This window comes from Pleurodeles waltl, chromosome 3_1, assembly GCF_031143425.1.
Source record: "Pleurodeles waltl isolate 20211129_DDA chromosome 3_1, aPleWal1.hap1.20221129, whole genome shotgun sequence".
NCBI classification, from domain to species: domain Eukaryota; kingdom Metazoa; phylum Chordata; class Amphibia; order Caudata; family Salamandridae; genus Pleurodeles; species Pleurodeles waltl.
The window spans coordinates 1,910,238,023-1,910,260,057 of NC_090440.1; the positions used below are offsets into that span (position 1 = coordinate 1,910,238,023).

Sequence of the window (22,035 nt, forward strand, 5' to 3'; positions counted from 1 at the left end):
CTTATATTACCTGGTTGCTTCCCTGTATGCAAGGGATTCCACATCCTTCAAAAATGGGACAAATTTGGTGGTCAGTATAATAAGGAAAAGAGATGCTTGACAGTAAAATCACTTGATAGAAAATTTCGTTATGAGAAAAACTCAGGCTATTGTGTGTAAAATAGGCTGTCTCGAAAAATTACAGTTGCCCCCCCCACACATTTATTTTCCCAGTAGTCCCAGATCCTTCTGAAGATTGGTGGGACCAGTTAGTCTATAGACACATCCATACCAAGACTTGACCCAACTATGGTCCTCTGGGACCCCTGAGCATGGTAATACCGGACATGTATGGGTTTTTCTAGGAAAATAGTACAGCAGCTGCAAATTGCTAGCTTTGGGTACATGTCTTCTGGTCGCATATCACCTCTGGAGTGTATGGAAATATACAACAACCATATACCCTGAACATCTCCATATCAAAGTTTCTATCACTGGGAGCCAAGCCTTCATCACCTTAATTGGCTGGCTGCAAGACTCTGCTGAACATGCACTTTATAGATTTGTAGCATATTTTTTTTTTTACCCACAACATGGTAAATTCCCTCTTATCTCCCTTGCGCAGGGACATATCCCGGCCAAGACTTGACCTAAACTTTGTTGCTCTGGGTCTCCTAATCAAAGGGGTAGTAACAAGACACATGCATGTGTTTTCTATGAGTTCAGGGTATGCATGGGCGATAAACTAGGTGCAGTGTATTAGGACATTTGGAAAGCAACTGCAAACAAAATGTCTGTTTTAGAGATTTGTTTTCTGGTTGGCAGTTTAATTTAATATCCAATAGCAAAAGGTTTCTGCTGCGGAGTGCCACATTTCACCCGCTTAGACTGCCTACCAAGTCAACATGCCCAACAACAAATGTCAGATTTTTAACTTTTTTTTTACCCAAAAAAAAGGTAATTTCCTTCACTCTTCATCGCATATGAATGTATCCCTACTAGATCTGTGTTCAGGTCTTTTGAGCAAGGAGTGGTCAGACACACCAACAGGGAATGTTTTTCATAGGTGTGCCATTGGGGATGTCTGGAGTATTTGGGCGCACGAGAAGCTAGCACAGAGGGAAATCCACCAAAATCGGAGATTTCAGGAAACTAGAGGTACAGGAGAATCCAATATAGGCCACCAGTAGGAGTGTGTGGTCTCCAGGGAGCAGTCAGGCAGTAATTCATTATGTGGTGGGCCTAATATATGGCCCCCGTCCCAGCTCTCTCGTGCCCACCAAAACAATGGCTATGGAGGAGCAGGGCAGTAAATTGCTGCCCTTGAACCAGTTCACAGCTCATTACTTCGGTGGATATAGGAAAGGCTAGGGAATGTCTCACAGTTAATTCTGTTAGTGTGGTCCAAGCACATTAATGAGGCAGCCCTTAAGTGAGCACAAGGCCGCCTCATTCTAAAGTTTTCATGCGTCAAGAAGAGACTGGACACGAAAGAGGGGATCATACACCAAGGAAACTCCTTCCTCCCACCCCAAATCACAGGCAAATAATAGTTTGCTGCACTTCTGCAGAAGGAGAGGAAGCAAACAAATTATAGAAAAAAAATATCATCATCAATGGATTTTTTTAAACCCTATGAGTATCCTAGCAACACCTTATTATGATGCGTATGTGCCATTTGGACACTGAAAAGGGTTAAGGATGGATAGGTCACTTGAAACAATACACAACGCCCCTGCTCCCAAAGTGGCGTTCTATTCCCCTGGTTGTAAGCCTGGACTAAATGAGGAAAAACACTGGGGAGGGGGCATCAAAATACCCAAGCTATACATTAAAATAACCCTTTCTTGGTGACTGCAGAAAGCCTGTCCCCACCGACAAACCCCACCCGCGCACAAGTTAGTAACAAATATTATGTGCACAACAAATTGTGTTTACTAGGTTTGCCAATCACCAGCTCATCAGTAAGGAAAGCCCCTGCCCGTCTCCGCCTGTAAACGATAATGCTCATATTGACGCCCGGCATCACACAAACAATTCAGCAGCAGTTTATAGCAGCTGCTCTAACTGGTTTAAGTGCACTATCATCAAAGCCACTTTAGCCAGTCTATGGCCGCACACACAGTGCCTTGGTTAGCAAAGTGCCCTTCACACATACATGTGCAATACAGTGAGCTGATGATTCATCACTAGAAACATTCTTGTGTATGCACTGAAGAACTCCAAATTTGATCACTTGTTAAATCGGTATAGCACAGAATCAACCCCACCCAAAGCTATCACCGTCCACTGGTCTGGAAGGGCAAAGCACAAATCAATACATAAATGGAGGTCAGCGCTGGGGTGAGACTGGCAGCACAGCGAAGTGCCAGTGTGTTTTTTTCTGGTTTACTGCACAACTACCCACTGCATAGGCTGCTCTGCTATAACACTTGACTGAGGCAGTCATCTTAAGAGTAGTAAGTCTACATTAAACAGCCCCTGCTAGTGCTGGCTCATGCAGCATAAAGCAACGTTGCAGCTTTTCTGCGGCAACTGTTTTCCCAACTCAGAAGGCAACAAAAGCACTTAATAAAATCAGTGTTTAGCCAATGTCTTTATTTTTAAAAAAAAAAAAAAAATTTAAGTACTTAAACAAAATAACTTACGGCCGCATATTAGGCAGCCAAGAGTGAGTCCTACCATAAAGAGTGCACCCGCTCCTTCGTCTTTCACCTCGCTAATGCCCATATCATTTGGACTGGTTTTCCCGTAGAGATTATCAGGAAAGCCACATTTTTTTCTCCACAGAGAGTACTTGAAACTCTAAGCACTCGCTGCTGCTGGGATTACCCGCTGGGAACAAGCAGCGCTAGAGATCTAGCGAGTCAGGATAGCTCTTGCCCGGGTCCTGCTTGGCAGCACCATCACAAGTCTGGAAGAGCGGACCCAGGTTGAGAGCACAACGGAAACAGCCTGAAGAACGTCCCCGTGGTTAAGATTACATCCCCGTGGTTAAGATTACCCAAACGACAGGGAAAGCTCGTCAGTGGCAGAAGAGACACGAAATAGGATTCAAGAAATGCCTAGAAGCTGCTTCTACAGAAGAATGTTGCTTTAATAATCTGGGACATCGCTCAAGGAATTCGCTCCGCTGCTACGAGCCCTCTCTGTAGGTAAGATCCAGAGATTATCCAGCAGTAAATGATTTACAAGAGACTCCTGTAATTAGCACAGAACCCATAAGCATTGGTGCTGGGAGGAGTACTAGGGACTCAAGCCTAAAAAGTCCCTGTAGGCTGGCAGGAGCTCTCGGTGAGGGTACGAAAAAGCCAGCTACCCAGATCAATGTGATTACATTCTAAAATTAAATTTTTAAGTTATGTTCTTACCTGTACTCTTACAGTGTAGAGAGGGGGCCTACCAGCAGGTGCTGGGGAAGGTAGCTGAACGGACTAGAGTGTTGGAAGAAGTTACTCAGGCCGTGCAGGACATACAACCCTTGGAGGTACTTGATATCAGGACTGGAGGCTCTTTAACCAGATTTAAATAGCTGCAGCTCTTCTTCTGGTACACAAGTGGTAAAACAGGAGACAGAGGGGCAGGGAAACTGAAATAAGATTGCAAGATGTGCTTCCTATGAAAAAAAAGGTCTCGATATGGTGGTATTGGAAGTTCCTGAATGCAGACGATGGAAATCCGAAGGTCCCTCATTTGGTACGGGACAAGATGATGCCAGAGAGGCATCATATTGTGGCAAGTAAACTTACAATTATTGTTCTACACGGTTAAGCCTGCAAACCTGAAAAGGAACAACTTTTTAACCCGTACAAGGATATTTTGGACCCCTTAAAGGATTGCAAGATTAGATAAAAAAAACAGATCCCAGGATACAGAAGATGCGGTCTCCCTGAAGCGAATGATGAGCATGTTTAGTTTGTTTTTTTACTTGCCCCTCGATCTTCAGCTACTGGGAGGTTGTGAGTAATGTAATTGCTGAAATCTTAGGAATCAGAATCAAAGTAAGCTCTTTGCTTGCTTTGTTAGGTGTAGACACTGTCATAATTTTCTGGATGGATCACAGTGCTATCTGTTATTTTACTTACCGCAAATCTCCCTTCATGCAAGGGGCAATAACTGGCTAAATCCCACTCCCTCCTCCCAAGAGGCATGGCTGCTGGCTTCCTGTCAGTCTAGATCTAGAAAGCGCTCCAGGCAGTGCAGGGTTAATACGATCTGAGTTGGATTTCTGAGGTGGTTTGGTATGTCTGTTCTATGATTACACCAAAGCAGCCCAGGTGTTATATAGTTCGTCCCTGTTTGGTGGGGTCAAGTACATGCGCCAGATTTGTGGATGGATTCCACTGTACTCAAGCCTGAGATTGCAGCAGTTTCGGTGATATGAGGACAAAAGAAAAAAAAATAAGAAAAAATGTGAAACTTATACTTACTGAATTTGCCTCAGTTTAAAGACCTTTTACTGTATTTGGCAAACGGTCTGCATTAACAATTGCGGTATATTATGAGCAATGGAACTACATAAGTGGGCTACCAACTACTGTCCAAGGAAATGCGCATGAAGAAGTTGCAAAGCAAAAGGTTCCTCTACATACTGCGTTTTAATTCTTTTTGTGATCAACTGAGTTCGTTCTAGCAACCAGCTAACGCTGTCTCAAACAAGACAAGAAAAAAAAAAAGAAAAACACGGGGAGACCAGAATGGACGCAAAGGAGTATCCCTGAAAGACACACTTCCAAACAACAGTCAACATTTTATTAAACCACCATGTTTCCAACTGATGTAGGTTTACCATTTACACCGAAAGTCAGGAACACGTTGGAGAATGTGGCAAACAGGCTGCAATGTTTAATCTTGTAAACGGGCACTGTCTGTATTACAGTGGTGAAATTTGAGTTTGGTGTTTGTGAACAAACACTAATGCAGTGCATCGTAAATGCTATAGAGCAGTGGTTCTTAGCTTTTTGACTTCTGTGGACCCCCACTTAATCATTAACAAAGTCTCGGAGCCCCCCACAAAATCATTACCTGAATCTGGTGACCTCCACTCACTCATTACTGGAAGCCAGGGACTATAGCCTAAGCGTTTTCGATGATGTGATGCACAAAACAATGCACAAAATGAGATAGAGAAACATTCAAACACACAACACAATATTTAATTTACAATTTTTTTTAAAAACATTTTAATGGGAAGTTTAACAGCTTTTGTAACTTTAATTTAGGTCACTCACTGTCCATACTATAACGCTTGATGCATAAGCACTGTTCCCACTAATCAATCTGAGGATCCTAACTTATGGCCTGATTACAATCTTGGCAGATGGGATACTCCGTCACAGCGTGACGGATATCCCGTCCCTCGTATTGTAAGTTCCATTATATCCCACTGAACTTATAATACGGCGAATGTGATATTCGTCACTTTTGTGACAAAGTATCCCATCCGCCAAGATCGTAATCGGGCACTTAATTTTTAGCCTCCAATTTCCAATTCCTTCAAATTTACATAAAGTTTTCAACTTTACACTTTGCGCCTTTATTTATCTACTCTTTAATATGTTAATATTTCATTTTCTAAGCAGTCGGGGGGGGGGGGGGGGGGCACCTAAATATGCTTTGAGGACTACCAAGGGTCCCCAGAACACAGGTTGAGAACTACTGCTATGGAGATTACCAACCTAAAACAACAATGACTGGCAAACATGTCAAACTCTTCAACAATGAAGATGATTGGTTCTTGGAAGACGCAAGTCAGATCACACCTATTCATTTATGTCCAGGTAAGTATTTCTTGGCTCAGATATTTGTACACATATTGATACACTTTTCATGCTCAACTTTAAGCTCCATACATTTGAATGAATGGAAAATATGGTATTTATAAAGTGCATGAATTTACACCCAAAGGCTAAAAATAAACTGAACTTTCTAAGGGTGATGCAGCATAATAGCTTGGTTTTAAGTGTTGTTTTTTAATGTATCATGGTATTCAATCTGACATGGTATTAGAAGGTCCCTCTAGAAGGCAGGCGCAAAAATGGGAAGGAAAAAAAAAATCACATCTGTGTTAAGATGCGGTATAGTTGAGAGGCAATGATCCTGCGGTTGAGGTGTTGAGGAGCAATAACGACTGAAAGAATACAAGACCAGCCTCCCCCTCTCCCCCAAAAAAGCTTCATATAGCATGCTAAGTGTCCTGAATCGTATATTGGGGGGGCGGGCCTGAAGTTATATAGGTGTTTTAAAAATCAAAAAAGGGGGGTGGGGAGGTGGAAGAGACCAGGCTCAAGCAAAAAAAAAAAAACACACACACACACACACACACTATACTGATAAGTTGTTTCAGTCATGGCCCATCATTAGCCCATCTTCTGTCATTTATATCCTGGCTGGAAGAAGAAGTTAAAAGGAAAAGGTACTTCTTTAAATAGTCTTCATACAAAAGCCAGACTGCCATATTCTGCGCACACATGGAAACTTGTAGATAGATGATACTGGAAACCCTAAGTAGTAAACATCTGCATAATCGAGTCAATAAGTAGGATTCACGACATACACAACATATTACAAGGGACCAGAACAAAAGACTTTCCTTCAACAACCTCATCTGATAACAGGATGAAACTACAGAGTTGATTCTAGGGAACATACGAAGTTCTCCATTAGAGCAAAAGCCATGGAACGGATAGTGGCCCCTTAGTTGAGATGAACAGATGTACTCATGTAAAACAAAAGTTAAGGATAATTCAGTGAAAGATTGTGAAACAACAATCTTTCATCCGACCGTCAATATCTCATTAGTCAGATTTTTCTGAAATTCAACAAATCGGCATATTAGTTAAATGATTACCTTGAAGTTATAGGCCTGGAAGATTTTAGCAAGCACAATGGGGGTATATATTGAAGAGTGTAGGGGAAAGAGAATCTTGGGTGATCCCATGCTCAAACTGAAATGCCTGCGAGTGATAGGAAGTGTTAAATATTGACTTCTCTTGGAGAGAAAGGGCACAAACCAATGGCTGCCAATTCTGCAACCTAACCTCCTCAATTTGCTGAAGCAAGATTGAATTCAAACACAGATGAGAAATCCAGCACAGGGAGACAGGTGGGAGCGTTAAGATCAAGACCACACAGAATTATTAAGAGCAGCTACTGGTGTGCTCTGTCCCAAGATTAGGTTGAAAGCATGTGGCTAGTATGAAACAGGTTATCTTCGAGGAATTAGTGAGCCAAGGGGATAATCATTCCTTACCAATCTTGGAAACATATGTAAGGAGCAAAACTGACCCTTAGTTTAAATCAGAGGATTGAGATTATGCTTCTCTTTAAAGGTTTGACATCTTGGCATAGTCTTGACAGTTTAGCTGAGTGTACCTGAAATAAGGCATAGGAGAGTTGCCGCCTCTGGTATGGAACTATCACATAGGATTGGTTTGGTGGTGCTCAGATAATGATACATTCTTAACTAGCGGTGATCAAGTGAAAAAACACCAGTCATTTAGCCTCTGCCAATCTGCAGACTCTTCTTTGGAAGTTCTTCCATTGTTCTGCACTGTTAGATCTTTTAAGAGACAGGAGGAGGTGGTTAAAGGGTTTAAAGAGAGGCACTGAAGTGTTGGTATGGTTCATCACTGTTGAGCAAGGCACTGAAAGGCTCCTACATCACGTTTATTTCAGGAGTGCATTATTCTTTTCTCTATTGTCTTGTCACCAACCATTTCTCTCATTCCAATTTCAATGCACCCAGAACGCATTCGGCTCAAACTGGCAGGCTGGGTCTGAAAGTATCCTTCAGTATTTTCTTTGTTTCAAATCAATATGAGACGGTAGAAGCAGAGTTCTGAATCTGAATGAAAGAAGTTAAAAGAGGGAGCCTGATGGTAGAAACGTTGGGAGTCGTGAGTATTATAGTTCTACAGGGGAGTATAAAGTATCAACTGTATAGGATGAAGAAAATTTAGTTTAAAATCTGCATACGATACAACCAGCTCTTCAAATCTGGACAAACGTATTCTTTAAGATCGATAAATTAAGTGCCCACTCAATAAAAAAAAAAAAAAAAAAAAAAAAAAAAAAAAACACACCATGGGTGATAGCTGTAGCTGAAAACACAAGTGCTTACCACTGAGCTGACATTTTAGCACAAACTACCTAAAAAAGCAATCACAGTAATGCAATATCATGAGTAATTACAAGAACTCATGCCATCGGGACACGGCACTGTTTTGCTTAACACTGGTGTCAAAATGTCCTGCCTAATCTCTACAGAAGATTTGCTCAGCTTTCAACAGGTGTGTGCCTGATGTACCACGGCACAAATGATTAGTGTAATCATTTTACTTCCGATAGGAGTGCTTCCTGTACTGGCCCAAACACGGATTATATTTAGTTCCCAGCTTAAACTTTGTTTTATTCTTTCGCTCGCACCGTTTTGTTAGGAGAAAAAAAAATAATAGTAAATCTATCCAAGTGTGTACGTTTATAAAGCAGGCAGTTAATCCAAATCATAATCATCTGAAAAACGTGTTATATTTCTACATATAAAATAGAAAACGTTTGGTGAGAATTTGACCATCACAAATTGCAAAACAGATATAAATATATTCAACATAGCCTACCTAGCAGGCCTGCTGATATATATATATATATATATACAGGGAGTGCAGAATTATTAGGCAAATGAGTATTTTGACCACATCATCCTCTTTATGCATGTTGTCTTACTCCAAGCTGTATAGGCTCGAAAGCCTACTACCAATTAAGCATATTAGGTGATGTGCATCTCTGTAATGAGAAGGGGTGTGGTCTAATGACATCAACACCCTATATCAGGTGTGCATAATTATTAGGCAACTTCCTTTCCTTTGGCAAAATGGGTCAAAAGAAGGACTTGACAGGCTCAGAAAAGTCAAAAATAGTGAGATATCTTGCAGAGGGATGCAGCACTCTTAAAATTGCAAAGCTTTTGAAGCGTGATCATCGAACAATCAAGCGTTTCATTCAAAATAGTCAACAGGGTCGCAAGAAGCGTGTGGAAAAACCAAGGCGCAAAATAACTGCCCATGAACTGAGAAAAGTCAAGCGTGCAGCTGCCACGATGCCACTTGCCACCAGTTTGGCCATATTTCAGAGCTGCAACATCACTGGAGTGCCCAAAAGCACAAGGTGTGCAATACTCAGAGACATGGCCAAGGTAAGAAAGGCTGAAAGACGACCACCACTGAACAAGACACACAAGCTGAAACGTCAAGACTGGGCCAATAAATATCTCAAGACTGATTTTTCTAAGGTTTTATGGACTGATGAAATGAGAGTGAGTCTTGATGGGCCAGATGGATGGGCCCGTGGCTGGATTGGTAAAGGGCAGAGAGCTCCAGTCCGACTCAGACGCCAGCAAGGTGGAGGTGGAGTACTGGTTTGGGCTGGTATCATCAAAGATGAGCTTGTGGGGCCTTTTCGGGTTGAGGATGGAGTCAAGCTCAACTCCCAGTCCTACTGCCAGTTCCTGGAAGACACCTTCTTCAAGCAGTGGTACAGGAAGAAGTCTGCATCCTTCAAGAAAAACATGATTTTCATGCAGGACAATGCTCCATCACACGCGTCCAAGTACTCCACAGCGTGGCTGGCAAGAAAGGGTATAAAAGAAGGAAATCTAATGACATGGCCTCCTTGTTCACCTGATCTGAACCCCATTGAGAACCTGTGGTCCATCATCAAATGTGAGATTTACAAGGAGGGAAAACAGTACACCTCTCTGAACAGTGTCTGGGAGGCTGTGGTTGCTGCTGCACGCAATGTTGATGGTGAACAGATCAAAACACTGACAGAATCCATGGATGGCAGGCTTTTGAGTGTCCTTGCAAAGAAAGGTGGCTATATTGGTCACTGATTTGTTTTTGTTTTGTTTTTGAATGTCAGAAATGTATATTTGTGAATGTTGAGATGTTATATTGGTTTCACTGGTAATAATAAATAATTGAAATGGGTATATATTTTTTTTTGTTAAGTTGCCTAATAATTATGCACAGTAATAGTCACCTGCACACACAGATATCCCCCTAACATAGCTAAAACTAAAAACAAACTAAAAACTACTTCCAAAAATATTCAGCTTTGATATTTATGAGTTTTTTGGGTTCATTGAGAACATGGTTGTTGTTCAATAATAAAATTAGTCCTCAAAAATACAACTTGCCTAATAATTCTGCACTCCCTGTATATATATATATATATATAAAAATCAATATATTTTTTTTTTATCTGGTTAGTCAACGTGTCCAATATCAAATATTAACAGTGAGATAGAAATCTATTTTGGTATGTGTGCTTATTAGTTCATCACAAGAGCTCATGCATAAACGTTCTACAGATTGCACTGCATAACTACTTAAAAAACATTAGGCAGGATTACAATTTAAATAGTCCAGCACCTCAAACATGGACAGCCAGCCTCTCAAGTCTCCTTAGTCACTACACTCTGGCTGATCAGAAGTACTCTGCACCCATTTACAAGTCACTCTTCCTTGCTCATCCCCTCCACCCAAGAAACACTCAATTGATGAGCCCCAATCAGGACAAAATCAGTCTTGGGCTGCAAGGGTCCATTTTAAGGAGGGCCTGGACAAGCAGTTCATAAAGGACTGTTCCCAATGGATTAGGGTCAAGACTGATTTGCATATTAATGGATCCAAACCACGAAACAGAACCTCCTACTCGACTCCTCCCAATCCAGAAGCAACCACAGTACCAGGAGAACCCCTAATGGCGCCTACTAATGACAGAGTCCTACTCGACCAAGGAGATTCTGCGGCTCTGGCCCTACCAGACCGCTTTGCAGCCTTCAAAACGGTCTCCCACCACACTCATCAAAAGGCTGCACAGCAGAGGCATCCAAGGAGCTGCTCACAGATGGATCACCTCTTTCCTCACTGGAAAAATATAGAAAGCCCACCCAACCCACCTCCTAACCCAAGAAAGTCATCTGCGGAGTAACCAAAGGATCCTCGCTCAGCCCCACCATCTTCAACACTTATATGACGCCTCTGGCCATCACCGTAAAAACCCACTGACTCAGCATCATACCCTACACCTACAACTCATCCTCTCCAAAGACAACACCAAGAGCAGTTTCCATAATTGCATGCTGACTTCACCAACTGGATGAAGGACACCTGCTTGAAGCTCAAAACGGACAAGACAGAGGTACTGAAGCTTGGAAGCAAAAGCTCCCCATCACGAGATGTATCCTAGTGGGCCTCACAGCTCAGACTTACTCCTCCCCCAACTGACCATGCGGGGAACGTAGGTATCATTTTGGACAACAATGTAACAGGACGACCCTGGTGAACTCAGTCTCCTTCTCTTGGTTTTACATCTGCCACATGCTTTATCAGATTTTAAATTGCTACCTCAAAGCTCAAGACGCACCATCAACTCAAGGCCCTTATTTTCAGTCAACTGACCTACTGCAATGCTCTATGCAGGGATAGCACCTCTGACAACTACAGACCACTGCAGCCAGACCTGTCCTGAACCTCCCTAGATCAGGTGTCTCTAACCAGTTGATTGCAAGCTACCAGTAGCTCCCAGACACCTTCAGAGTAGCTTGAGGCCCTGAGTTCATTTTCAAATAAGCACAGGTTCACATTTTCTTTTTAAAGAAAAAGGGAAGGCTGTGTTTATTTATCATTATCATCATAACCAGGTTACAAATAGCAAGGCATGCTAATAAGCAGTGTTCAGTCAGATTTACGACCCAGGCTGCAGCTGGTGTACAGAAGTGAAAAACTAAAAGCACGTAGGTATGTATATCTTAAATTAAATAGAGGCCATTGTCAACTCAATTTTGGAGAGTGAGAACAAAATGACGTTTCTGAATACTGTTAAATGGGAGAAAATTAAAATGAAAGTTACCTTAATGATAAATTAACTCTTCATTTTAATGTTCTGCCATTTTCAAGTGTCACATTTACAAACAGCAGGGCCCTCCCCCAGAGGCCAGTAGACAATGTACCATATGTATAGCTGAAATATATATATATATATATATATATATTTTTTTTTTTTAAATGGGAGAAGTGTAAACTGCAGGGAAGTGTTCCATATGTCTAACATTTGTGCAGAACAATTTCCTGCACTTAATATATCTCCTATTTAAAATAAAAATGGTGGTATGTTTGTGTTACACGTGTAACAATGCTGCATATGGTGAAAGGTATGTCTTGTGCCACAAGAACATACAACAGACTCTCACTCACCCATTCATACACACATCCCAAAGACCATGCTCTCATTGACACATGGCAAACCTGTCATAGCATCTCTAGTCAAAGTATTAAGTTCAAATCATAGTATCTGGCTCTATGGACATTGGTCTTAGTCAATCAAGATGGCCGCTGGGGTGTCTGGTAACACTGAATTGTTCAGCCTTCATGAGTTCACTATGATTTTCACTGATCTGAAGTATCTCTCAATACAGAAGAGGCTGGAGACCCACGAGAAATGAACAAGTTAACAGGACTTGACATGAAAATGAGAAGGAGGTGGAGGGAGCGTTGGCATCACCATGTTTGAAATGATGTGTTAAAGATCATAGCATGGGGCTGCAGGAGGAGCTACATTGTTGTTTTGCTCTCTACCATATGGATTATGAATGGATACTGTTGGAACTTTGGAGTGCTGCCTATAAAGTGTGGACGCCAATTCCCACAATGCTGTGGGGCTATAAATTGACCAATTATGCAAATTATGGGTTTGGAACCACTGATCAAGATGGAGGTCGCAACGTGTGGGTGGTAACTAACGAGGTATTGGAACTCTCAGATTAAAAACAAGCGAAAACCAAGTTCGCGGGAATGAATATATATATATATATATATATATATATATAAAATTCAGTCTATCACTAATCGCTGCCTGCTGAGTCTGATTTTTGGCCAGGAGTCTACCAACACTTTAAATATTCGCGTGAGGTACATCCGGAAAAGACTTCTGAAACAGCCAAACAGTGGTTGTAGCCTTCAGTACCCATAGCTCTCTATTACCGAAAGCACACAGAATGTACTAACCATCTATTCTTCAAATCATCCACTGCATATCTACAAACTTGCTCTGAAATTTGTGCAGCTACCACCTGTCACAGCAGTAATCCGTTTTCATAAACCTTTGGCCACTGCACCAAAAAAAAAATCTAGAGTTGTTTAAGACAAAGCATGATAATCCCCAGTCTCTCCTTGCAATCAGACAGACTGAAAAATTGATATGAGTAATTTACACCTCATCTTCCTTAAGGGACGTGGAGAAGGTGGCAGCAGACAGGTGGGAAAAGCAGAATTCACCTGCTTGCTGAGAGCAATAGAACTTTTCTATTTCCTCTTTGACTTGGACTCGATAAGCCAGGTACTGTTATCTGCAGTGCACTCCAAATACAGAATCAAATACCATTCCAGTAGGTCAAGATGCAGTGGTGCTTACCCAACCATTAGCATTGTTTGTCCCGCCCTCACATTCCTCTCTTCAGGCAATCAGTTTCATACAGTTTTTCACACAACTCTTTTAGTGACTTGTCAAAAATGCCCCTCTAGGATTTTCTGCAGCAGTGCCAAAGGTGGTTTCACAACCATTTTCTGAGATCAGTGAAGCAGTTTAAGACTGCACATGACAGTCCAGGGCTACTTCTGGTCCAGATAATCCCTGAGGGCAGTTCCAATGCAGCATTATTACCAGTAAAGGTGTCCACAGTTTGTTACAAGCCCATCTCCCTGGTGGAGACAGGATGAAGACTGCATCTACGGAGGATAGCTAAACAATGCTGACGACAAACAAGTAACCAGGGGCCTCTCTAGAGCCAGCATTATCAAGTAAAGGGTGCTTTTTAGGTGCCATTCTGCAGCCTTTCGCACCTGACAACACACCTTCAAAACACAAGAAAGACCACTTTCCAGGTAAGGTCTCATTATTTGTGCTACTGGCAGAAGCATATCGGAACCTTCATCTTTTTCACCAGTACCTTCTTCGACCTTTCCTGCCTTTGGGCATCGGAAAGATGGAGGGGGTCAAAGTTTGCAGGTTGCCCGCAGACTAGCATACGGTCATCAAGGACAGGGAGGTCCTGCCCCAGTGGTTAAGTTTTGTAGCATTGTGCGGCTGAATCTTTTCTGCACAAACAGACCAGGAGTGGCTTAAAAGAAAACCGCTTGCTTGTGCTTTGGACTTATTTCACACATTTACCGCGTATTTACAAAACGAAGTAATATCCTAATCCTTAGGCTTAAGGTGGACTAGTAAAAAGACTGCTTACCACGTCATGGTTATAACACACAGAGGACTTGACAAATACAGCTGACCACTTCTGAATATAAATGAAATAACTAATACCGTTTCTAGATTTCTCACCGCGTGGTTGGTGTCCACTGCAGAGACTATCATCCAACACCATGTTTAAACATGTCTATGTATTTTGTTAACCTCACCATCAAAATAACCTTTATAGTGCTAGTTTACTTTTATGCATTTTACTAGTAAAAAATTATTAGCAATTAAGGCTAAGTACTGACAACCAATAGATGTCCTTGCAGCCTTGAAGCTTTTAACAATATGGGAAGAACCATGTAGTCTGTATCAGAGTCAAAGCAAAATAATTATGTCGAACTGTAGAAAGAAATTAGAGATTGCGGATCAACAGTGTGCGATATTTTCCGGGATTATTTAATTTATTTGAGCAGCATAAAACTTTACCCTTTTTGGGTCCAACACTACTGTCTAAAGACATTTAATATATCGTTTTTTCTTTTTAAATTGTGGAAAATACAAGTGTGTGACGTATCACACCCACTTATCTGTACTGGTCTCAACTTAAAATCACAAAAGACATATGAACACAGAGATAAATCGGTAAGCTTCTCTATTGGCTGGCCACCAGAGATTGCTTCTAGGGTGCTGCGCCAAATCATAAATGCCGAGGGGCAACAGAGGGCTCGGACACTGTTCAAGTATTTGCTGACTACTACCGGGCACAGTATGAGCAGAGACCAAGGCCCCTGCAAGAATTGACACACCTGGTGCTAATGGAAATTCTGTTGACTCTGATTCCCAAATCGCTAATAAGGGACCTGGACCAGCCAATCACAGCTGACTAAGTTGAGGAGGCACTATCAGACATGTCCCAGGTAAAACACTGCCCAGATTGGTTTCCAGTTGCAACTTATCAAAAATTCCACAATCTCTTGCTTCCCCACCTACTGGCTTTGTACATTGAAGCAATGGAGAAGGGAAGCTTCATGCCAGAGCTCAACATGGCATATTTGTGGTGACCCCCAAGTTGAGTCAACTGCCAGACAAATGTGCATCAAATATGCCCATTTCCCAAATCAATTCTGAAATGTAAGTGTTCGCCAACGTCCTGGCTAACCAGCTGCGACAGACCCTGCCCTACAAGAGTCACCCAGATCAATGCAGCTGTATGCCAGCCCGCAGCACCAGACATGGCATTCAGAGAGTCCGGGTGGCCCTCTCCCAAGTACATCTTCAATGCCCCTCAACCTTGCTCTTAATAGACCTTAAGATACGGCTGATTGATCCGTACTAAGCGCCTTTCTAGAACAAGCGAGGCTGAACTTACTTCTGCATCCTAGTCAAGCTCTTCAGCTCCCACCTAAGGGCACAAGTCCAGATCAATGGGTCCCTTCCCCTGGTCCACTACTGGCAAAGGCATCGGGCAAAGGCTGCCCCCCGCTACCCCACCCCCTCACTCTGGCAGGACTCAAATGGTGCAACAACGCCTGTATGCAAGGATGGTTGTGGGACAAAGGCCTTGTGGAACAAATTACTTTATACACAGGTGAGGTATTTTTAGTGAACCCACAGACCTTGGACCCACAATGTCTAGTAATTTAAGAGGCAGTCTCCGGTCTTAAAGTGTACAAAGCAAAATCCATTCTAGTCCCGAGAAAGGATGACAATTGTTTGTTCATGCCACTCTACAATCCCCATGCCTGGTTACTCTGCTCCTGGAGCTGAGATGGAGTCTTAACTTGACCCCACTTGTGACCAACAAGAAAAGAGACCTATAGCAATAGCGGTGCATTCCACTCGGCATACTTGGACTGGTCCTCTTTAAAATGGTGGTACTACCTTGATTCCTTAGTCTTGTAGAATTTCCCTTTCTAATTTCTAGTCAATGGCTTCAGAATCTTAATTCCTAGATGGGCCTGACAAGCCAATGGACATCCATCAATGGGCTCCAATATCCCAGGTGATACTCCTAAAATTGGAGAGAACTACTCTGCATCACGGGTAGAGACCACAGGCTGATGTTTCTCGCCAGGCACATTTTTCCCAGGTGGTCTGGTCCTGCCCTGTGATGATCCAATACTGGCAAGAGGTAGGGCGAGAACTCTTGTCAGTCCTGCCCCAGATGCTAGAACTTTCTCCTAGGCTTGCATTCTTGGAGTTGCTGGAGGAGGACTGAAAATAGAGTGCATGTTCATTGGAGTCACAACACTGCTTGCCAAGAGAAATACTGCTCCGAAATGGAAGTCTACAAACACACACCCCACCCTCCTCCTGCAAAATGACTGCATGAAAGAAGGAAAGGGATGTGCTCAACAATAAAGGTCCATTTACACAGTGCGAGGTTGTCAACAAAAACATGATATGGGGCAAATGGTGGGAATACCATAGGTTTGATATTAGGGGGAGGGGAAAGGGGGGGGTTGACTAAAATATGTGGATTTACTGTGATTTGATTAGGCATGTTGTAGTTTGTGTAGGTTGCAAAAAAACAATACAATTGGGGGAAGAAAAAAAAAGAAACCGGAAATATGAGCCATAAACAGAATACACAAACCAAAAACAATGCATTAGATATTTCTCAAGTTGAATTCCAGTCCTTATGAACACAAAAAAGGCATAATCACCCGCAAGTGAATTATATTATTTTCACTAAAAATGCAATTAACGACTTGAAAGTCTCGAGAGCAACCTGTTTGTCTACTTTCGTTCTGCCAGCATTCTAGTCGTGGCCACCCACAGTCTCTCTCGTTCACCATGACTATCAATATAGACCAAGAATCTCGCTGATGCCAATGTCAGAATGACAACCTTTTAACAGGTAGCATTCTTATAATCCAATTGTACAGATTGGAAAGAAAAACAAGTGATTCATGAAAAGGAATTAAAGGGGGTGGTGTTTATTACATCCAAACGGCATGCAGAGGCAAAAAAAAATCGATCCCTGATTCAGGTAGTTGTGATTAGAAAAGGACGTCAATCTTGTACCACACAACTCTAGCTCCAATCCAGCACAACAGTGCTCCATTTTAGCGCCAGCCAGTTACTACGTATCCAGCTTGATACTTCAAAGGAGCACTTCAGAAGAGCACAGTTGAGCAGCCGGGTATTCCGTGCCTTTTTCAGATAAAAAAAAAAGGATAGAACGGCACTTAATTCATGAAAAATGTATTGCCATCTGTAGGGGGGCCTGCTGCAGAATGTTTCAAAGTACGTGCAGATGCATATTCTTACGAACCGGAGGAGTACACAACTAAATGGGCCTGCTTCGGTATTCGATAGGAAAGCATAGGACAATTATATACGCAATCTATACCTACAAAGTAATAATGGCTACTGCAAACTTAAACGAGGCTCAAATAGGGACTTATCCAGTAAATAAAGCCTCATATGCATGAGGGGATTGACGAGTATGCTAAATAAATGTCAGCAGCCCCTTTCTACACACACGGATCTAGAAGGGGGCGTATTATCCCCAAAAGGTGCAGGGATACTAAACTATATATGTGTATATCACTTAGCCATTAACTATACTTCCATACTATGTCGCTTCTCTGGATTTCCAACTTCCACTAAATCATTCTCCCATAGGTCATAGAAGTGACAGTAAAAAAGCACCATTTCCTTGTATTGTACACTGGCAGTGACCCAATATTGTGGAACAGATGTAGCATATGTACTGTCCTGATTGGGTTGTAATGGTTTTCTTTTAGGTTTCACTGAGTGCGTTAGGTGCGATTGTTGGGTATGTACGAGACTAATGGTTGTTGGGCGTATGATTAAAAAAATATATATACCTGCGCAATATACAGAAGATGTAATAAAAAGTAATTTGTGTAATTATCTTTGCAAGAGAGAAAAAAATGTTTTTACTCTGGTGTCACTGTATGGATCGCTGTCAGGTGATTTCTTGATAGAAGTAATATGGGTTGAGTTAGAGTTTTTGTGATATTTAAGTTTTACCCCTCTCCCGAAACTAAGAGTTAATTATGGGGGTACCTTTGTGGTTTTGCACAGAAGTGACAGCGACAATGACAGGGCATTTCACAACAAAATTATGAAAAGAAGGACATGGGCATCAATGCGTCACCTTAGCCAACAGACCTCATGGGCGCTTGGCGTATTAATTTCACGTTGTTCTGCTCAAGAGTTAACTCGAACTTCGAGTGGTAATAGGCGAGAGAACAATAACTTACTTCATAAAAACACTTGTAAAATTTCTAGCCTCATGGGTAAATTTCGACTCGTTTTGGGCGTCAAAAAAATAAGAAGGCAGCAGGCAACACAATCTGCATTTTAATTAAAATAGACGTCACTGGTTCTTAAGACTGATTGCGTCCAATATAAGGAACAGATGTCGGCATATTACCGCACAGGACGAGGCCTGATGCAGGCACCCGCCAGGATGATCAATTTGAGTTCTCTCTACCACAGACACCCTGGACACACACCGAACCCAGACGTTTGAACAAGAGTGCCTTCTGCCTTGTCATCCTGCACAGAATGCTAATTGACCCAAATTTCAAGACGAAATAAATATATCCGTGCTGTCTGTGCTATACTGCGGAAACGTGCCTCCCATGCCCTTCTGTGAATAAGTGAATCCTTCTGTCACGGGAATCACAACCTCAATAAGTGCTGTTTTAATGCAGGTGGCATGCTGCAAACGGCAGTCCATCCATATTTGCTTATCAGGGTGAGGTGAATGTGTTCTTTCAGAATGCTAAACTGTACAAATAGGTCAGTATATCTCAACGAGTGATGTGTTGTGGCCTAGATCAGTCACACTTAACACTGCATGCTGACCACGCCAGTACAATTCTGCGCACGTCATTAGAGCGGAGCCTTGAATAACAATGTAGGGCGTAGCAGCCCGCCTCCCAGCTAAATACACTGGGCTTGGTGCGCTCAAGGATAGAAAAGGCTCCGCCAGCGTGTTAATTTTAAAAATCAGAAATGTTTACACTTGTGTCATATGTAGCCTAGGAGAGAATACACCACAACTCTCTATTCCAACACAAACTAAGTGTACCCTAACAGATTACCAGTACGACTGAACTGTTTAATGGGATCCACGGGCCAACACCCAAAATACACAGCATGCACTCAACTGAATGAATCTCTGGTCCATTTTCATCCCCTCTCCCAGTGGTGCGGGCGCCCATGACCTCACAAGCTAACGTTCGATCAGCTGTTTCAGTCTCAGCCAACCTCCAACAAACGGATAAGCACAAAAGCCATGTTCACACAGACAATACCAAGCAGGACATTCTGCACTGAACTCTTTCAATTGACAGATTGAGACTGTTCTAACCCGTGTCGCTCTTTAAGTGACTGGCAACACCACTGGCCTCTTGAGGCAAAAATCACAAAGAGGAGAGAGGACAAGTCTGTCACAAAGTGACCATTTTGCAGAGAGAACCACCTAACTAACCACTTATCGGACAACTATGGCGCCTGGGTCCCTAGACCATTCCGACTAACACCACTTTTGTAACGCACAGGGTGCTGGAAGAAGAGTGTGGGGGGCTACTGCAAACCACCATCGAAGACCTTCCGTTTCCACATCGCATCATCTTCCCTAACAACAGCATATTTTCAACGCTGCACCCAGATAGCTAATGCAGGGTGCCGTCTACCCATTACCACTGCCAAACCAGTCAATTCAACCAATAGGCAGCATTGCTTTACCACCAACTGGCCCGCCCATAAGACACATCCATCTTCATCCACAACAGCCGCTTCATTATCGACCCCAGGAAGTCCCTCAGTCGCACCCTGTCCTTTGCACCCACCTTTTCATCTAGTACGAGCCACCTGCGTTTTGGGCACACTCACTTCAGTTTGTCTGCTCATCCCTCCCCTCTTTCGACACTCTCGTGTGCCCCCAATCCACACTAATGTTCCGCACAGATGTACCGCTGCCTCGCGATACATTAAACATCCCCCGTCACGAATTCTTCCAATAAATCTACACTTGCTCCTTTCTGCCCACCACAATTCATCATACTCCTTCAATGCAGAACTCATTATACCTCTTGCCATTACCCCTAGAAGGTCAACCTTCTTCTTCTCTGTTGCCCTACCTGCTCCCTTACAGCCCACCCCATCTCCCGCGCCTCCACCCGCCTGGGAGCGGCCGCCATTTTGTGCCGGTCGGCTGGGCCCGGGCGCGCCTCTCACCGTCATATCGCTCGGCCTGTTCAGCCAATTTGGCCTGGTACACGCGGTCCTCGCGCTCTTGTTCCATGCTGTGTGGGGGCAGGGGTGGCGCACAGCGGGGCGGATGGACGCAGATTCACTCTGGGGCTCCGGGCGCCGCTCCCTGTCTCTCTCCGTCCGTGGCAAGATGGCGGCGGCTCATCCGGGCACTTCCGCCTGCGCACGCGGACAGGGGCAGAGCTCCATGGCAACGGGTCCCCAGCAACAGAGGGGGCGGGGTCTGCGGCTCGTGTGCAAACTCAACGCCATCATATAACAGCAGTCATTCTCTGAGGTATGGGTAAAGTGCCTCTAGGCGCTGGCCAGAACTCTTACAGTTTAGTAGTCATGTCCCCATTGTGTTAAATCCTCTCACGTTAGAAATTGGCCATACACCTGTAACTCCCATTTAGCGATTGTTCTGTAATTGAATTATATTGGGGTAACTTACTACCTTTAACAAGGCGTTGAAGTTCTTCATAAGGAGTTGCGGAAACCAACGACAGTAGTTGGACCTATGGGTATTGGCTTTCGTCTTGGGGTCTCACGGAAACCGTTCCACGAATTTTCCCGTCTTGTGTTTGTGGTAAACTAAATTAATAGGAGTTAAGTGTGAATATTAGTGTCAGTTCGTGCAAGAATGAATAGGCTCCTGGAGATTAGTTATTGTTAGGTTGCAGGAGGATTTATTTTTAAGGAACGGTTACAAATCCCTATTTTCAGCCGCAAGTATGAACAGACCGCACCTCCCCCGCCCCAAATAAATTATCGCAACTAATGGGCACACAAATAACCCGCTGCTCCAGGGTACACTGCAAAGGCAGATGAACCATGAACAAGTAATTTAATGGTGCACCAACAAAAAGTCATCAAGTATGAGAGAGACCTATTAAGATGTAGGTTATTCCATATCCTCTTTCTTCCATTTCATGAGAGTGGTTAAAACTTCATGATCCCGCAACATAATAGCAAAGATACACAGCCAACGTGTTTCGTTCACTCCGTGAACTTTTCAGGTCTGTAATGTGACCACATAAATGTACACAATAAGCCAAAACATATACCATATGTACATAGAAACAAACTGCCCTCAGTAGTGTACAATGATTTAAAATAAAAAAAAATAAAAAATGCTAATTAAAAACCTACAAAATATATAACAAAACTTGCTAAAAGCATGATGCAACTTTTAGCAGCCATCAGTTAGTCCATATTGGTCAATATTCTCTCCATCGTATGTCATACTATATCAGAGCAGCTATCCATAAAAATAAAAAAATCATCATTCAATATTGGCTCATAATGATATAAACAGAACAATCACAACACATATACAGAATCCATTAACCACATCCATTTTACATTCAATATTAACTAGCCGCTTCAAATGATAAGTTGAGTTCAGGTGCATGCATGCGGATTATAAAAAAGGGGGGAAGGAAGAAGAGCTGTAAATACCATCACAATTCTTGTGAGCCGTACTGTTCACGTGAACACAAAAATGTGTGATTTCCTTTTCCTGAATTATCATTAATATTCGAGGTCCCAGTCGTATCGCAGCTCACT

The 22,035-nt window shown here is 42.7% G+C and overlaps 1 protein-coding gene across 1 annotated transcript in view; it reads right to left on the minus strand.

Moving 5' to 3' along the window:
- Window positions 1-20,652, minus strand: part of YWHAE (tyrosine 3-monooxygenase/tryptophan 5-monooxygenase activation protein epsilon) — a 186,400-nt gene extending 165,748 nt beyond the window's left edge. The window contains exon 1 of the mRNA XM_069226092.1: window positions 20,452-20,652. Coding sequence (XP_069082193.1) covers window positions 20,452-20,518 — 67 coding nt within the window. The 5' untranslated portion in view covers window positions 20,519-20,652. The remainder of the gene's footprint in view (window positions 1-20,451) is intronic.
- Window positions 20,653-22,035: the final 1,383 nt, after the last annotated feature.